This window comes from Penicillium brevicompactum, assembly GCF_028827555.1.
Source record: "Penicillium brevicompactum strain IBT 35665 chromosome Unknown utg000005l_segment0_segment0, whole genome shotgun sequence".
In the NCBI taxonomy this organism is placed as follows: domain Eukaryota; kingdom Fungi; phylum Ascomycota; class Eurotiomycetes; order Eurotiales; family Aspergillaceae; genus Penicillium; species Penicillium brevicompactum.
The window spans coordinates 4,136,437-4,151,938 of record NW_026623208.1 but is presented as its reverse complement, the minus strand read 5'-3'; the positions used below and the strand labels follow the sequence as shown (position 1 = coordinate 4,151,938).

The following is a 15,502-nucleotide window of genomic DNA, read 5'->3' as shown; positions in this document are numbered from 1 at the left end:
ACGCATTCGTCCACGGATGTTTGGAGTCACCCCATTTTAATCTTTGGTTGTTTTGTTCTTCAATCATATCCTCATGGAAAACCTCCCCTTCGTATAGATATGAGGAATCAACCTCAAGTCTCGCCTTTTTCGCTTTGTTGCACGTTACTAGACTTTTGTTCGGCTTTTTGCAACTCCTTTTTCTCGACCTTGTCACGCCACTGGTCACCAAACACAGTGGTCAGCCAAACGCCGACCCCGGATAGAATCAAAAAGAATGCACTGATAGTGCTAAACCATCCAACTCCCATAGCCTCAATCGCGGGGAGGACGAGTCCAGATCCCAGGGCACCAAAGAAGTATCGGAGCATGTAGCTTCCAGCAACAACCTCGGCACTTCGCCCACTGGACTGCATCACATCCAGGCTGTAGGTATTAAGGCTGGGGAAACAAAAAGAGCTGCGCAACACCCTGGAAGAACATGGCCAGTACAGGAACCGGAATTCCACCAACGGCCTTCTCAATTGTCCAGCCGTATACAAGAATACAGCCAGGGATGACTCCACCCAGAAATAGAAGGCAGGACTTGAGTCTGTCTTCGGGAACCCTGACACCACCACGCGCCCGAATCCATTTCTTAACCGTGTGGTCCGCCCATCTACCGCCCATGAACGTCCCAACCAGGTATCCGCATCCCGGAGCAATATAGAATAGACCCGATTGGATAGGGCTAGTCAGGTGAAAGCGAGGGTTTAGGACATATCGGATTGGCGTCAGGAGAGAGTACTGATTCCAGACCAGGGCACCGGCAGCAACGCCAGTGCAGAGTAGATTCGGGTATCTGATTAGCATAATTGCCACACGCAGTGGCGATACACGGTGCCAGAGGAATACGATCTTTTGCCAAAGTGTTTGCTCTGTCAAATCGCTTTTGGTGAGGTGTGGATAGGTCTCTGGGAAAAAGAAGAAGACGAGTAGCGTGCCACAACCGCCAAGTGCGGTTTGTAGCCAGAAGATGACTCTCCATGATTTAAATGTTACGATGACGCCCTATGCTTACGTTAGTCTCGGCGGTAGCTGGGGAGGGTGTCGTATCTTACACCAAGGAAGGGACCGAATGCTGGACCGATCAAAGTCCCTGATAGGAACCATCCCAAAGCCGTTGCTCGCGCACGCGGCTCATACACATCCCCCAAGGCAGAGCTACCAACCACCAGGAACGACGTTCCTTGGAACGCAGTCAACACGCGGAAGATATAGTACGCGGGCAAGTTGGGTGACAGGGCCGTGCCGATAGAGAAAACAAAGAATAAAAACGCACTGACAAGGAAGACCTTTGACGAGTGAGCCTGTCGTCATGGTATCAATCTGGAATCTGGGCTACTTACAGGTCGTCTTCCCCAAACCTGGCTGAAGGGGCCCCAAAAGGGAGCGGCGATACCCATGAATGCCATGTACAGTGCATTACTAGCGTTGACCACACTACCAGTGGTATTGAATGTCTTGGCGACTTCAGGTACGCCAGCCAAGATTGATGTCGAAGAAATAGGTGCTAGGAACGAGCAGAAGGATAATACAGCGACGATTATGACCTTGCGGGCTGGTGAGAATCGGAGGTATTGCTCTGCGTCGACTTCGTGAAAGTCCTCATTGACGGCCATGTCGTGATGAGAGACATGGCTACGGACATGATCTAGGCCCAGGCCGTGTCCGCTGCGTTCTGAATAGTGCGATTGTGGTCTTCGGAGCTGGGTCTCATCCGCCGAGGATTGGGGTCGGTCTTCCTCACTGGAGGATTTTGAGGCGGCAGGCATGATGGGGTGTTTGTATGAATCAATGCCTTTGTGATTGTGTAGTTTTAAAGCTTGAAGAAGATCAATTGGGGCTTTTCATTGAAATTTGTTGCGATTGATTTTCAGGCTCGGCGTTGTTCCGAAGGCATACCCGGTGCTCATATGAGATACAGGATAGAGAGCTCCAATTGAGAGATAAGTCAAGATCAGTCGATCACCGTGAAGGTAGGAGTATATAGCAGTCGCACAAATGCATTGCAGATGAAAGAAAACGTGAGTCACACAGATTTCTGAATGCTTTATGGGAGATCGGCGAAGACACAACTTCCCCGAGGGCTCGATAGGGCCGAATCAAGTGATTTGCTAGTCGTATCTGCTTCCAGGGTCCATCATGCCCAACCTACGCAGGTTGAAGGCTTCTGATTCGGGGAGAACCCCGGATGTGCAGCCGGGTAGGGCCAGGGACGGAAAAGAATCCGCGTGTGGGGGACTAGGCCGAGGGTGGCAAGCGCTCAGGTACTGGCAGATAAGAATGGAGTCCTCCGAGTGAATGAGAATAGACACAATTTTTGACAAGCCTTGGAACTTTGACACAGGGCTTTTCAATTTAATGCTCAGGTATGAAGTTACCTAGGTATATTCGGGAATCAAGGTAATGTAGGGTTAAGTAGTATCGTGGGTATATGTCGAGATAATATACATCATGCATGATTTTCATAATATGCGGTCTTCCTGGCATGTATTCTTCTGTCCAAGGTTCTTTTGGCAGTACAAAGTGCCCCTGAAGTCAGATCATCAAGTCAACACGAAGTGAACGTCTAGAAAGCTGCCCGAAAGGGCGATTGTGGCTGTTCAGCCGATCATTTCCCCCTGAGAGGCCATGACGTTATCCGTTTCTGACCGCCAACGACCGCTTTCGTTCCACTTCAACCCCCACCTCTTCTGCTTCTAGTCCTGGTTTCGAATATTCCAAGCTTCTGTATCCAGTTACAGCTATCTGCTACTTTTTGTGATCATGTCCCCTCAAAGTTCGGTCCCCGCCAACAGCAAGGGCTCATGGACAAGCTTCCTTAAGGTTGGTGGTCCCATTCTAATATTTACTAGGCTAACAAATTTATTTAGTCAATCGCCTCCTTCAACGGTGATCTATCCTCCTTGACTGCTCCACCTTTTATCTTGTCGACTACCTCCCTCACCGAATACTCGGCCTACTGGGCTGAGCACCCTGCCGTCTTCGTCGCTCCAGCCAAGGAGGCCGACCCCGCGAAGCGTGCCCTCTTGGTTCTCAAGTGGTTCCTGAGTACTCTCCACCAGCAATACTGCAGCCGTAGTGAAAAGCTTGGCAGTGAGAAGAAGCCCCTCAACCCTTTCCTGGGAGAGCTGTTCATCGGAAAATGGGAGGGTGACGCGGAGGTGGGCGAGACCAAACTCGTCAGTGAACAAGTCAGGTATGTGATTCCCGCGGACGTGAAGATGTACAGATCACTGAACAGAGAATAGCCACCACCCCCCGGCTACCGCCTACGCCATCAGCAACGAGAAGAATGGCGTTGAGGTTAGTGAACCCCATTCTCTAATGTGCACTGGGCATATAACTAATACCGCTGTAGCTCCAAGGATATAACGCACAGAAGGCCTCCTTCTCAAGCACCATTCTCGTGAAGCAAATTGGTCATGCTCTATACACACTCACTCCACCCGGATCCACCGACAAGGAGCAGTACCTAATCACGCTCCCCAACCTCCACATCGAATCTCTGATCTACGGTTCACCCTTTGTTGAACTCGAGAAGTCCGCCAAGATCGTCAGCAGCAGCGGCTACACTTCCAAGATCGACTTCTCCGGCAAGGGCTGGTTGAGCGGAAAGAAGAACACCTTCACCGCCAGCCTGTACAAGGAAAGTGAAGGCGAGAAGAAGCCCCTGTACACAGTCGACGGCCAATGGTCAGACAAGTTCACCATCAAGGACGCCCGCACCAAGGACGCCGTCGACAGCTGGAACTCCAAGGAGAACCCCGTCACCCCCCTCACCTTGGCTCCTCTTGAGCAGCAGGATCTGTGGGAGAGCCGACGTGCCTGGAGTGACGTGGCCGCCAACATCCAAAAGGGCGACATGGACGCGGTATCCGGGTACAAGTCCCGGATTGAAAACGCGCAGCGTGAGCTCCGCACTGCCGAGAAGAAAGAGGGTCGCGAGTGGGAGCGTCGCTTCTTCAACCGAATTGATGAGAGCGGGGATGATGCGCAGACTCAGAAGCTGGCTAAGACTGCTGATCTCGCCTTCGAGACTGATAAGACTGGTGGTATTTGGCGCTTCGATGCTCAGAAGGCTGCGGGTGCTCAGCCGCCCTACCACAAGGTTGGCGGCGAGGGACTCGGTCTGACTGAGTAATCGGCGTCTTGGACAATTTTGCTATCTGAATTGGTCTCGGACTTTCACTTACACCACATAGAGGTTGGCTTTCTGGACACCTGTTCTTTTGTACGTGTTATTGCATTTCGATTGTATATAGTTTTCAGTCCAGGTTGAAGCTGCCCACTTGCTTATACGCTTGTGCTTGGTGGCTCTGCCTTTCCATCTAATGATATGGTATCTTCAAGATTTTTTCAAGCTTCGACCTCAGGAGGTCGACATTTACATCCATCATATAACCATGAAAGATTAAACTTTGGAAAGTATCAATAAAGCCATATCATGCCCATCCATGGATGTACTACGTATAAGTTGCTCCGGTGGTCAGACCAACCTCGATAGGTACAGCAGTAGAAATTGTGTTAAGCACATTGCTCTGATATTCATCGCATTACTAAATACCGGACTAATATAGCAGAGCCTAATGGCAAGCAAGGTGCCATACTGGATCGTACAGGACATATATTTCATGACACTTTTGGCCCAGAACGCAACTGAGCTTTGGATCTACCTCTACCAGACCCAATGAGCCATCCATCATAATCATCGAGCGATATTGCACAGGGTGGAAAAGAGACAGATAGTAACGTAGGAAGAAAAAGAGGCAGAAAAAAAAAAAAGAGGAATGGAAAAAACAAGAAGGCAAAAAGCAAAAACCGTCCGAATGACACACCGGACCCAAATAGACACCGACTGGGATTGAAACAATGAAAATAAGGACAAATAGAGGTATGACGGGCCTAGAGAGGAATTGGTGATTTAATACAGGGACCGCATCAGCGAGGAGCAGCGATAGCACGAGAAAAGAAAAGTAGGACGGTAGGGAGGGAGAGAGATAATGACAACAAACGTAAAGAGAATCCCCCAAAGTAAAGAAAACCAGCCAAGCTCCTCAAGCCTCGGAAAGAGAGTAGAGATTACACAAATGTTGAGGAGAGAAAGATGAAGAAGAAACTGTGGGTTCTGTCTGTCCTGGTGTTCGACAAGACAAGCTCTGATTTCTCTTGCAATGTGGACAAAAACCCAAACCCCCCTTTCCAAATCACCCGCAAATGCAACGCCATATGTGTTTGGTGGGTCATTATATCTCCCCTTCGTTTCGTCTTTCCTTTTTAGTGGCCGTAGTTACCACCCCAGCCACCGCGGCCAGAGTTGCCGTAGTAGTTGCCGAAGCCGCCGGCGCCGTAGTTACCGTAGCCGGAGGCCTGGTTAGTAGCACCCTGGTGACCGAGTCCACCGAGTCCACCGTACTGGGGGTTCAGCTGGGGGTAGCTGCCGAAGGCCTGCTGGCCCTGCTGGCCTTGAAGAGGAGGGAGGCCAGTCTGAGCCTGGGGCTGTCCGGGGACGCTGTTGGTAGCGGATCCTGGGCGGTTTTGGGCAAGGGAGGGGCTAGGGCCACCTGCCTTGGGGGCTTCGAATCCCTTGGTCTCATCGGCAGCAACAGGGGGCTGTCCGGCAATGGGAGGGTTCTGACCGAAGCTGCCCTGGGAACGACCGAAGACGTCGGACATGCCAGCGCCGAAGGAGTTAGCACCGGTGGTAGACTGGCTGTCAGACTGCTGGGCGGAGCCGGTGCGGCCGTAGACGGAGTCGCGGGTGGGCATGGCCTGGCTGAAGCTACCAGTGTTGGCGGGAGAGGACGAGTGCTGGTCGTATGAGAAGGCACCGTGGGGCTGGCCGTACATGCCAGCCTTGCCGCCGTAGGGGCCATACTGGCTACCGTAGCCGTATTGCTGGCTGTGCTGCTGTTGCTGCTGCATGTAGTGATCCTCGTAGCGACGAGCATCGTCATACATGGGGCGGTTGCGGCCGTTGTTGTACTGCTGGGGGTTCATCTGGTTCATGTAAGAAGCGTAGTGAGGGTTGTTGTAGTAGTTAGGATAACCGTAGCCATAGCCGTGCTGCGCAGTCTGGCCAGGCATGTGCTGAGCAGTGGGGGTCTGCTGAGTGATGCCAGGTGCGGTTGGGTTGGGGGTGTTGTGACCGCTGTTGGTGGCATCAATGGGTCCGTAGCGGCTGGGAGGCTGCGTGGTAGGAATTTGGGGCTGGGCCTCGGCACCAGACACACCAAATCCAGCTCCTGCGCGGGGACCGGTGGGGGCATCCTGGGTCTGACCGTAGGAGCCGTAGGATCCGTAGTAGGGGAAGCGCTGCTGGTCGGCGGCGTAGAAAGGAGAGTACTCGCTGCCGGTGGTAGCAGCGGGCTGAACAGGAGCCTGGTTGGCGAAAGGCTCGGGGATCTGCTGTTGGGGCTGGCTGACCTGCTGGGTGAATGGGTCGAAAGGCTTCTGCTGAGGCTCGGAGTAACGAGCAAAGTCGGTGAAGGAATCAGCAGCAGAGGCCTGGGGAACGGGAGGCAGGCCAGGAGCGGGGCGTCCAGCAGCACCAGTCTCAATAGATTGAGGAGCTTGAGTGGCAGGGGGGAGTGAGGCACGAGGAGCGACAGGAGAGTGTTGAGGGGGCTGAGCACGGGTCTCGGCATCCTCACGGTTCTCATCAATGTCAACAGCGTCACCATTCAGACCCATGCTGCCGAACTGGACTGCAGCGCGGTCCACAGCGTGGTTGCCGGGCATAACGACAGCCTGCTGCTGTTCCATAACACGACGTTGGAGACCGGGGGTGCGGCCTTGCTTGGTAGCGCTGGGAGGGTAGGCGGATGAGGGGAATCGGGTGGGAGTTCCCGCGGCAGCGGAAGCCACGGGGTCGATACCACTGCCAATGGTGCTGGCAGCGGTTGCGGTGGGAGCGGGAGCGGAGACATCAGGGATCTGTTCGAGGTTTGTCTCGGTCAAATCGCCCTTGGGAGGGTTGACACTGGTGGTGGGGATGGCGGGGATCACGGGTTGAGTGGGCTTTGCGACGGGGGTCTTTTGAGAAGCAGCGGGCACAACGGGTTCGGGCGCAGAAACAGGTGCTTCCGCCACGGGTTCAGGTGCAGCGGGCTTCTCGGCGGGGACGGGAGCGGGAGCAGGAACGGGAGCAGGTGCAGGGGCCTGGGGCTTCTTCTGCACAGGAGGAGGGGGTGGTTTGGCGAAAAGACTAGCCCACCCCTTCTTAGTGCCCTCGGGGATCACGCTGCTCTTGGGGTTTTCCACCGATTCCCAATCGCCTTCAATTGCGGGGTCTGCGGTGGTTTCTTCCGCCTTGGGTGCAGCTGACTCGGTTGCAGGAGCAGGCGTAGCAATGGGGGCCGAAGTCTCCCCAGCAGACACTGTGCGAGTTCCGTTTGTAGCGGCGCCTGCACGGCCACCGCGGCCACCACGACCCCGGTCTGCGCGGGCACGTCCGCGACTCTCCAATCCACCGCGTCCACGGGCTCCACGAGCAGGAACTGCAGTCGGTTCGGTCGAAGTGATGGGGGCCTCCTTGGGCTTAGGGCGGGTCCGGTCTGTGGTCTTCTTCTTGACCTCACCCCACTGGGACACATTACCTGCAAAAAAAAGGAACCCAAGTCAGTCAAGTTCCTAGAGTCTCTGAAGCATTTAAAATGCTTGGAAGTCAATCGGGGAGATCAAAGCAGCGGAATGCGAACCTTCACTAATGCGCTCAATTGCCTCCAAGAGTTCACCGTTCGAGTCTTCAAGTGCAAAGACCAGGTCTTCGTCCTTCCAGTCGGGGAACATTTCCTTAAGAGTCGGCAAAGTATCGGAGTACTTCTTCTTCATCTGTCCAATTTCACCTTCTTCGAAGGATGAGAGGTCTGAGTTGTCATTTACAGATCTGCTGCTTCCCCCACGACCACCTCTGGAGCTGAAGCCGCCACGGCCACCACGGGCGGATACTCTGCCCCGGGAGGCTGAGGATCGGTTCTGGATTTCGGACATATTGATGAATGAAAGATGTGGAAGATGGAGACGGGATTGGGAAGGTCACGATGGAGTCGCAACCGGAAGGGAGGAGAGTTATGAAGATGCACCCTCGCCAAAGAGGAACAGCACCAAGACCACAGGCTCAAGGGCCAGACTAGAAAAGGGAATAGAGGAGGGAAATCGAAGAGATTAATTGGGGGAATGCGCAGAGGATGGCAAGATTGAAGAAAGGATCAAAAGCTAACGGGATCTGAGTTGCTTCTCTCAAAGTCTTGGCGCCGCTCTGGCTTTTAGCGAGTGGCGCTTATTGGTGCTTCCGCAGTATATAACAAAGGGATCTACTTCAAGGGGCTACCAATTGAGATTTACATGGGATGAGCTATCTGAGTAATTACGAATTTCCTCCTTCAGGATGCAGAGTCAAATTGTATTTCGTACATTGGCGAAGAGGAATGTTGAAGTGCGATTGGGCTCTACTCGTCATTCATCGACTCACCGCCTTGACCCCATCTGCTATTGGCCTTCAGCACGTCAGTACTCGACTCTGTGCTCTCTGTACACTCTGTTTACACACCGACATCATGAAGGGTACCTCCATTTTTCAGTTTAAGTCCTGGCCTAAGATTCATCAACCCTTACCGCGTACTCCACGAGAGTCGCAGCAGTTGCTCAATGCCCTCACCACCTCATTTCGTCGCCAGTTAGATGGTGCATATCCCGCATCTCCCGCATCAGGCAACGAAGCGCGACCCCTCCTCAACACCCAATCTTCGGCTCAGGCCACAGATCAACATCTTCAGACCATCCTTGACAACCCGCTGTTTCGTATCATCCCCATGAACAAGGCTTCGCGGGTAGTGGAGCAGCCCATGGCGGTGCTGGACCAAATGGCTGCCACTGGCTCGCTCACTTCACACACCATCAATGATTGTTTGAAGTATCAACTCTTACTTTCCAAATCTCCAGAGCAGATGAAAGCTTCCCGGGCCGCATCCAGGGTCGTGGAGTGGTTCTGGGCATCGGACGGCGCTGCCCGGCAGGCTCTTCTACGATCGCGATCGGTGACAACATCGTTGGCTAAGTTTATGGTTACGGAAGGCTTCCACAGCACTATGATGGAATGGCTGAAAATGCTCGTGCACCATGATCTTGGCGGTCAAAACGGCCGAATGACTGATGGCATTGCCCGTCAAACTTTCAGCCACCTCCTTGTCGATTTCGTTGAAGCAGAGATACGGTTCGGGGGCGGCTTTTACTCGGCAATCAGACAGTACCTACGTGTGTCTGAGATGCATTCCCAAAGGACTTCCTCGGACACTTCAACGAAACCGATGCTCTTGGCTGCGGCAGCCCATTTGAATCGAAGCTTCATGGCATCAAAGCCAGAAAGTGCACAGTCATCTGCAGCGCTTTATGATCAGTTCCAAGAGAAGGTTGCTTTGTTGTCTCCTCGGTCCTTGCTACTGGCATCTGTGGCCATTTGCCATCCAACAACGCCTGACGCATCTGCGTTCCTCAAATTTGTGGAGAACATTTCACCAAACAAGTTCCGAGCGTGGAACAACGTGAGACGTGATGCATTCTTTGAAATTGGCTCAGAGGCTCTTCGAGTGCTCGTTGAACAGGAGAGATTCCGACAGATCTCTCGACTAGAGTCTAGCATCTCAAAGTTGCTACCAGCAGAGGCTCCAGCACCAGCGGCCGATAGGTCATACACAGTGACTGAACAAGATATAAACCTAGGATTCACATGATGACGCATACGTTCTCGTGTACCAACCCCAGCGGTACCAGAAAAGTACCCACCTGACACTCCCACTGCCGGGCAAACCCTTGAGAACATACTTTCATTCTTGCACATTTGGGGGTCTCAAGCTCTCTCACGTGATGAGACTTGTCGGCCATACAACAGGAACATTCCTTCCCACTGTCACGCAATCCGCCCGTACCGTGGCGATCTTTCCTCCTTGGGTAGGCCCTCGGGGTAGCATGACGTTCTGCTTTCTCAATCTTTTGGCATGACACCTGGCATGGGATCAACCCATCAAATTCCACACATAGTGTGGTCCGGATCAACTTACGACACATTAGATACCCCAAACCCTGTACATAAACATCAATATGAACAACACCATCAAACAATATTCTACATTATCACCTTCTAATGGCTTTTCAGCCACATTTCCTCTTGCATCCATGAAATTGACTAAAATCTCGCCTTGATGATTTAGCGCATCGTCTAAAAGCGGGTGGCGGAATGGAAGTGGAGCGGCTCAAGCCAAGCCCACTGCGAGTGCCGTGAAGGGTTTCGGTGCAATATTGTTGGCCATAAAAGAATTGCCAAATATGTACAAAGCAATGCAATCTGTGGGTAACCTTGAATATCGCTGCAGTGCCTATCTCTCAGCCTCTTTTGACAGTTACCTTATCCATGATACAGTCTCTGATGTCTCGGACATTTGAGTATTGAGCAATTCATTGGATCTGATTCTGGGAACTCAGTACATAATGTAAGCTTCAGCTATCTCCATTTATCCTGGCTATGCTGTTCCAAGGTTTTTGCTCCAACTTGGCATAGTGAAAGGTGTCCACAGCTTCCAAGGTTTCGCTGTATTTCCATCTGCCCCTTTTAATCCATCCGTGGAGTACCTATGGACTATCTCTGTAAGGTTAGAAGAAACCTTCATGGGGCTCGACATTCACTCTGTGAAATTTTCTAAAAAGAAGGGATACCGACAGGGGCTCTTAGGTATATTTTGCAAATTTACGAGAGACACAGAACGGCTAGCATGGGCTTCAATTGCATAATTTGGCTTCATAGTTAAGAGCATCGTTCAATCAATTCCACAGTATCTAACTTCAGTTAACCCTTCTTTGACGATTCGGCGTCTGTAGAGGACCTTGGGAGACGCAAGGTTTGCTGCTGAAGTTTATGACCCCGATCCAGAGCCTCCAAGGCTGGCTGCACGTTAGAGCATGTGATGTCTGACAGTGTCAGTACAGATTCAATGTGGATGATTCACGGTCGAGGGTCTAGGAATATCCAAACACACCAACCTCGGCTTTCATAGCGCATGGTCAAGACTCAGTGGCCTTATCGGAACAGCCGCTTTCGCTCCATCCTTAAGGTAACGACTTTCGGGACGTAGTGTAAGACACCCAAGCGCCCAGTTGCTGCTTGACCGTAGCAGCAAATTCGTCCGCAAAGGTGCATTTGGCACCCGCACCCATTACATCTGTAAGAAACCAGGCATCCATTGAACTCATCAAGACCCCCACTAATTGTCGAGATAGATCATACCATCTTTGAGCGTTGGGGTCGTCTACGTATGGTCGAGGCACGGTGATATCAATGAGCAAGTGCAACTGTAAGCACGTAGGATGTGTTCGACGGACATCCACCATAGCCAAAAGTGTTGGTTATTCATCATTGGCAGCTTGATATTTTCCAAATGGAAGGATTATCTATCAGGCAGAAAACAGGCCTGGTTCCGGCCCCGGTATGCTACCGTCTTCTTGATTTGGTGCTCAATTTTGTCCCAGTCTTTGTGATGATGGGCTCCTGGGCCTATGAAAGGCGAGTGAAGAGGACTGTTGGACATGATTGAATCACTAGCCGATCGATGTGAGGACAGAGATCCGAATAGTCGTGGAAAGTGGCACATAGGAACTAGTTTCTATAACCTTGGAAGGGTTCTGAAGCTTGGTTGAGAAAGAGGGAGTAGGTCTGTAAGATCCTAGAGGTATGACCCTGCCTGTTTATATAGCAGAGGGACACAAGTTCTGGATCACTCTATCAATGAATAGCAAATAGCACACTGACCAGGTTTGTCTGTTACGGCTTGATACGTGCATGGGAGGAACTTGACAATCTGAGTGGTTTAAGATGCGTTCTCTGGGTGGATTTTGTGTATAGATATGTAGAAAGTGAGTCTCCGTGGGCATGGCCTCACCTTCAGGGTTGGCGTTAGGTCCCAAGCAAAGAATGTTCTGTGAGTTCACAACAGTTTTCGAGGTTATGAGATCGAGATCGAGAGCACATGCTAACCAGAGCTCTACAGCTCACACCCCCAGGGCTCTTTATTACCTGCACTTGAGCTCCTCGGATGTATATATAGCTTATGAATCCACCAACGACCTAGGGGGCTTCGTACCTTCGTAGAAGATTCCAAGGCCGAGGTCGCATAAAACAAAAGTGGAACGGTCTAAGCCATGCGGGGTACAGTGGGTGGCAATTGAATCCGAGAGGTCAAAGTTGTGCGACAGAAAGCCGTGGAGAGCTGAAGCAGCGAATCAGCCGTTAGCGTCGCAATGGGTTCAAGTACGTCACCGCGCGACCTCACCTCAAAACCACACCACCTCCTTCTTGGACCACTGTCGCATAGCATTAATTTGCTTGTTTTACTCTGCTCTCAGTCTCTCAGTCTCCTTTCCCAGTTTCTACTTTATAAACCGTCTGAACATCTGACATCATCGCCCCACAATGATCACCGAGGGAGCTTCTATACAGAGTGCAGCTTCAGGTACGTTTCCAAGTTTGCATATGCACTATGCAGCATCATGGAAGTAATTGGCCATTACAGGCCAGCGCAGACCAGGTCATTACTCTGGTCTGATTGCTGGCCTACCTTTTGTCACTTGGGTGATTTTGTGACCTATACTTGATACTGACGAATCATCATAGACACAGCGCAGCTAGTCAAAGAACACTCGCATGCATTCATGAACAGACCAAACTATACTCAAACGGATAGCCAGCCATTTGTAGGCGCAGAGCCTATCGAGAAAGCACCCGCGACATCCACGGAGCCGACCAGTGCCGACGCTCCCAAACCCGCCGACGCACCGACATCCGTCCCCAGCACAGAAACGAAGCCAGCAACAGAGGCTCCAGAAGAGAGCGAGCCAATTGGGAATCTTCCAGATGCGAACGACTCCAAGGTTTCGGTGGGACCGAAGAATGAAACAGTAGCTGGCGAGAAGCGCGACCTGGATTCCACCCTGGAATCCCCTCCCGCCCCAGCACAGGATGCAGAAGAGCCTAAATCTGTACCAACGGAGGAGCGTGGTGCCAAAAAGCAGAAAACAGACGAGCCAGCCGCGGATAAGGCGAATGGTGCCGCGGGTTCCGCTACGGAAAACGGTCAGAAGAAGGCTAGCCGGCCTAAGAAGGAGAAGATCAAGGATGCTATGCACAAGATCATTCCGGATGGCATTGGTAGACGCACTCGCAGTCAAACCAAGGGCACTTGAGTCTCCTTTGCAGGCTGCTTTCCTGCGCCTCCCATGTTTTAATGTGAAACCATATATGGAAGTTCTCAAATACTGAATGTGAGGCTGTTTTTGGACCAATCCTAGCTAGTCATTGCTCAGCAGAAAATAGTTTATCCCAAAAGAAAAAGAACCCATAATTAAAAAGACGAGCCACAGCACGTCATAGGAGATAGTCGTAGTTGAAGCACCCGAATTCTCCCCCTTGCCGACGTCGGACACTGACTCATTCCGGAGCGGAATAACCTCCACCCCCGCCATTACTTTGGAGGGGAAAGTCTGTGTCATTTTGGAGATACTTTTGATTTTTGTTGGATTTTACTATTCAATTATTTACTACCTTCACAATGACCGGACAGAAGATTTGGTTGCGCGCTGAGACCAAGCCCGCTGAGGCGCGGTCTGCTTGTAAGAGCTTCCACGCCATAGTGGGGTAGCAATTGGTTAACAGCATCCAGTGACTCCTACTACTTGCAAGGCATTGATCGATGCTGGATACGATGTGACTGTTGAGCGGTCCACCCAGCGCATTTTCGAGGGTATGTGACGAATGATTCGAGCAATTTCCCTGCACTGAAACCAATGGACTAACCTTTGCTCTAGATGAGGAATTCGCCAAGGTATGTTCTACGCCCTCCGCTCGAAGTCGCCCGATACCAATTGCTATAGATCGGAGCCCCTCTTGTCGCCGAGGGTTCCTGGGTCAAGGACGCACCCAAGGATGCCGTTATCCTCGGTCTCAAGGAGCTTCCTGAGGATGACTTCCCTCTGGAGCACGTTCACGTCACTTTCGCCCACTGCTTCAAGCAGCAGGGTGGCTGGGAGAGCGTTCTGAGCCGCTGGCCCCGTGGAAAGGGCACATTGCTCGACCTTGAATTCCTGACTGATGACTCAGGTCGTCGTGTCGCCGGTATGAACTCTGGTGGACTGGGTTGATTACAATTACTGACGGGTTTCTCTCCAGCCTTCGGATGGTCCGCTGGCTACGCAGGTAATTATCCGTGACAATCGCCGAACAAACAAAGACTAAGACATGGAATAGGATCTGCTCTCGCCGTTAAGAACTGGGCTTGGCAATTGACACACCCCAACGAGACCCTCCCCGGCGAGGTTCCCTACCCTAATAAGGGTGCCTTGATTGAATCCGTCAAGGAGTCTCTCGCTGCTGGTATCAAGGTTGCCGGCAAGGCCCCTAAGATTCTTGTTATTGGAGCTGTGAGTCTATCGTCTCGATTCACCAAACTCACACACATATATTAACAACGCGATAGCTTGGACGCTGCGGCAGCGGTGCCGTGGAACTGGCCAAGGATGTTGGCATTCCCGCGTCTAACATTGTCGAGTGGGATATGGCAGAGACCAAGAAGGGTGAGTTGATCTCACGTCAAAGCGACAGAGCTCGTGCTAATTCCCAACAGGCGGCCCCTTCGAGGAGATCGCCGAGGCCGACATCTTCGTCAACTGCATCTACCTGTCCAGCAAGATTAACCGTGAGTTATCTCCCGCAAAGCCATACGTCCGCTCTTGGACGCATCCACCGTTCACAAGTGTGTGATCTCCACTATAACAAACACTGACACAATTCCATCAGCCTTCGTGAACATCGAATCCCTCAACAACAGCCCCAACCGCAACCTTTCCGTTATCTGCGATGTCAGCGCCGACACGTGAGTCCCAAGACAGCATGATGTAACTTGCGCAAGACTGACCAGTACAGCTCCAACCCCTTCAACCCCATTCCCCTGTATGATATCACCACCACATTCGACAAGCCCACCGTCCCCGTCACTGGCCTGAAGGACGGCCCCGCCCTGAGCGTGATCAGTATTGATCACCTCCCCTCCTTGCTCCCCCGCGAGAGCTCGGAAATGTTCAGCGAGGCTCTCCTGCCTAGTCTCCTTACTCTGAACGACCGCTCCAACGCTCGCGTCTGGAAGCAGGCTGAGCAGCTCTTCGATGAGAAGGTCGCTACTCTGCCCAAGTCGTCCCTGGCATAAATCTTTTATTGGTAGATGATCCACGGCGGAGATCCGGGGCTTTGCATATTGATTTATAACCTCGAGAGGGACTACAAAAGTCACAAGAGTGACACGATGATGAATAGATTTTTGGTTCTTGGCACACGTCTCATGCTTTCAACGGTCCTTCTAGAATAACTGTAATTGTTCTGCGTCGGTCTTTGTATCCACTGGTGCAACAACGAGCCAGTCAGGATAGATACGGTTCAGTCTTC

The 15,502-nt window shown here is 51.9% G+C and overlaps 6 protein-coding genes across 6 annotated transcripts; 4 read left to right on the top strand and 2 right to left on the bottom strand.

Moving 5' to 3' along the window:
• Nucleotides 1-113: 113 nt before the first annotated feature.
• Nucleotides 114-1,793, bottom strand: N7506_007432 (putative MFS transporter; the record flags this gene model as incomplete). The annotated part of the gene is made up of 4 exons (XM_056956725.1): nucleotides 114-405; nucleotides 461-1,029; nucleotides 1,080-1,313; nucleotides 1,368-1,793. 4 exons carry the CDS (start codon nucleotides 1,791-1,793, stop codon nucleotides 114-116), a joined length of 1,521 nt encoding a protein of 506 aa, XP_056811059.1.
• Nucleotides 1,794-2,787: 994 nt separating this feature from the next.
• N7506_007431 (OSBP family protein) lies at nucleotides 2,788-4,165 on the top strand (the record flags this gene model as incomplete). The annotated part of the gene is made up of 4 exons (XM_056956724.1): nucleotides 2,788-2,847; nucleotides 2,895-3,220; nucleotides 3,273-3,327; nucleotides 3,383-4,165. 4 exons carry the CDS (start codon nucleotides 2,788-2,790, stop codon nucleotides 4,163-4,165), a joined length of 1,224 nt encoding a protein of 407 aa, XP_056811058.1.
• A 1,133-nt stretch (nucleotides 4,166-5,298) lies between these two features.
• N7506_007430 (putative RNAPII degradation factor Def1) lies at nucleotides 5,299-8,013 on the bottom strand (the record flags this gene model as incomplete). The annotated part of the gene is made up of 2 exons (XM_056956723.1): nucleotides 5,299-7,619; nucleotides 7,722-8,013. The coding sequence occupies 2 exons, from the start codon at nucleotides 8,011-8,013 to the stop codon at nucleotides 5,299-5,301; spliced, it is 2,613 nt and encodes an 870-aa protein (XP_056811057.1).
• Nucleotides 8,014-8,579: 566 nt separating this feature from the next.
• N7506_007429 (uncharacterized protein) lies at nucleotides 8,580-9,752 on the top strand (the record flags this gene model as incomplete). The annotated part of the gene is made up of 1 exon (XM_056956722.1): nucleotides 8,580-9,752. The coding sequence occupies one exon, from the start codon at nucleotides 8,580-8,582 to the stop codon at nucleotides 9,750-9,752; it is 1,173 nt and encodes a 390-aa protein (XP_056811056.1).
• Nucleotides 9,753-12,481: 2,729 nt separating this feature from the next.
• Nucleotides 12,482-13,251, top strand: N7506_007428 (uncharacterized protein; the record flags this gene model as incomplete). Its single annotated transcript, XM_056956721.1, has 2 exons — nucleotides 12,482-12,521; nucleotides 12,683-13,251. The coding sequence occupies 2 exons, from the start codon at nucleotides 12,482-12,484 to the stop codon at nucleotides 13,249-13,251; spliced, it is 609 nt and encodes a 202-aa protein (XP_056811055.1).
• Nucleotides 13,252-13,616: 365 nt separating this feature from the next.
• Nucleotides 13,617-15,266, top strand: lys1 (saccharopine dehydrogenase (NAD+, L-lysine-forming); the record flags this gene model as incomplete). Its single annotated transcript, XM_056956720.1, has 8 exons — nucleotides 13,617-13,697; nucleotides 13,721-13,808; nucleotides 13,873-13,889; nucleotides 13,939-14,179; nucleotides 14,312-14,484; nucleotides 14,541-14,637; nucleotides 14,688-14,818; nucleotides 14,982-15,266. The coding sequence occupies 8 exons, from the start codon at nucleotides 13,617-13,619 to the stop codon at nucleotides 15,264-15,266; spliced, it is 1,113 nt and encodes a 370-aa protein (XP_056811054.1).
• Nucleotides 15,267-15,502: the final 236 nt, after the last annotated feature.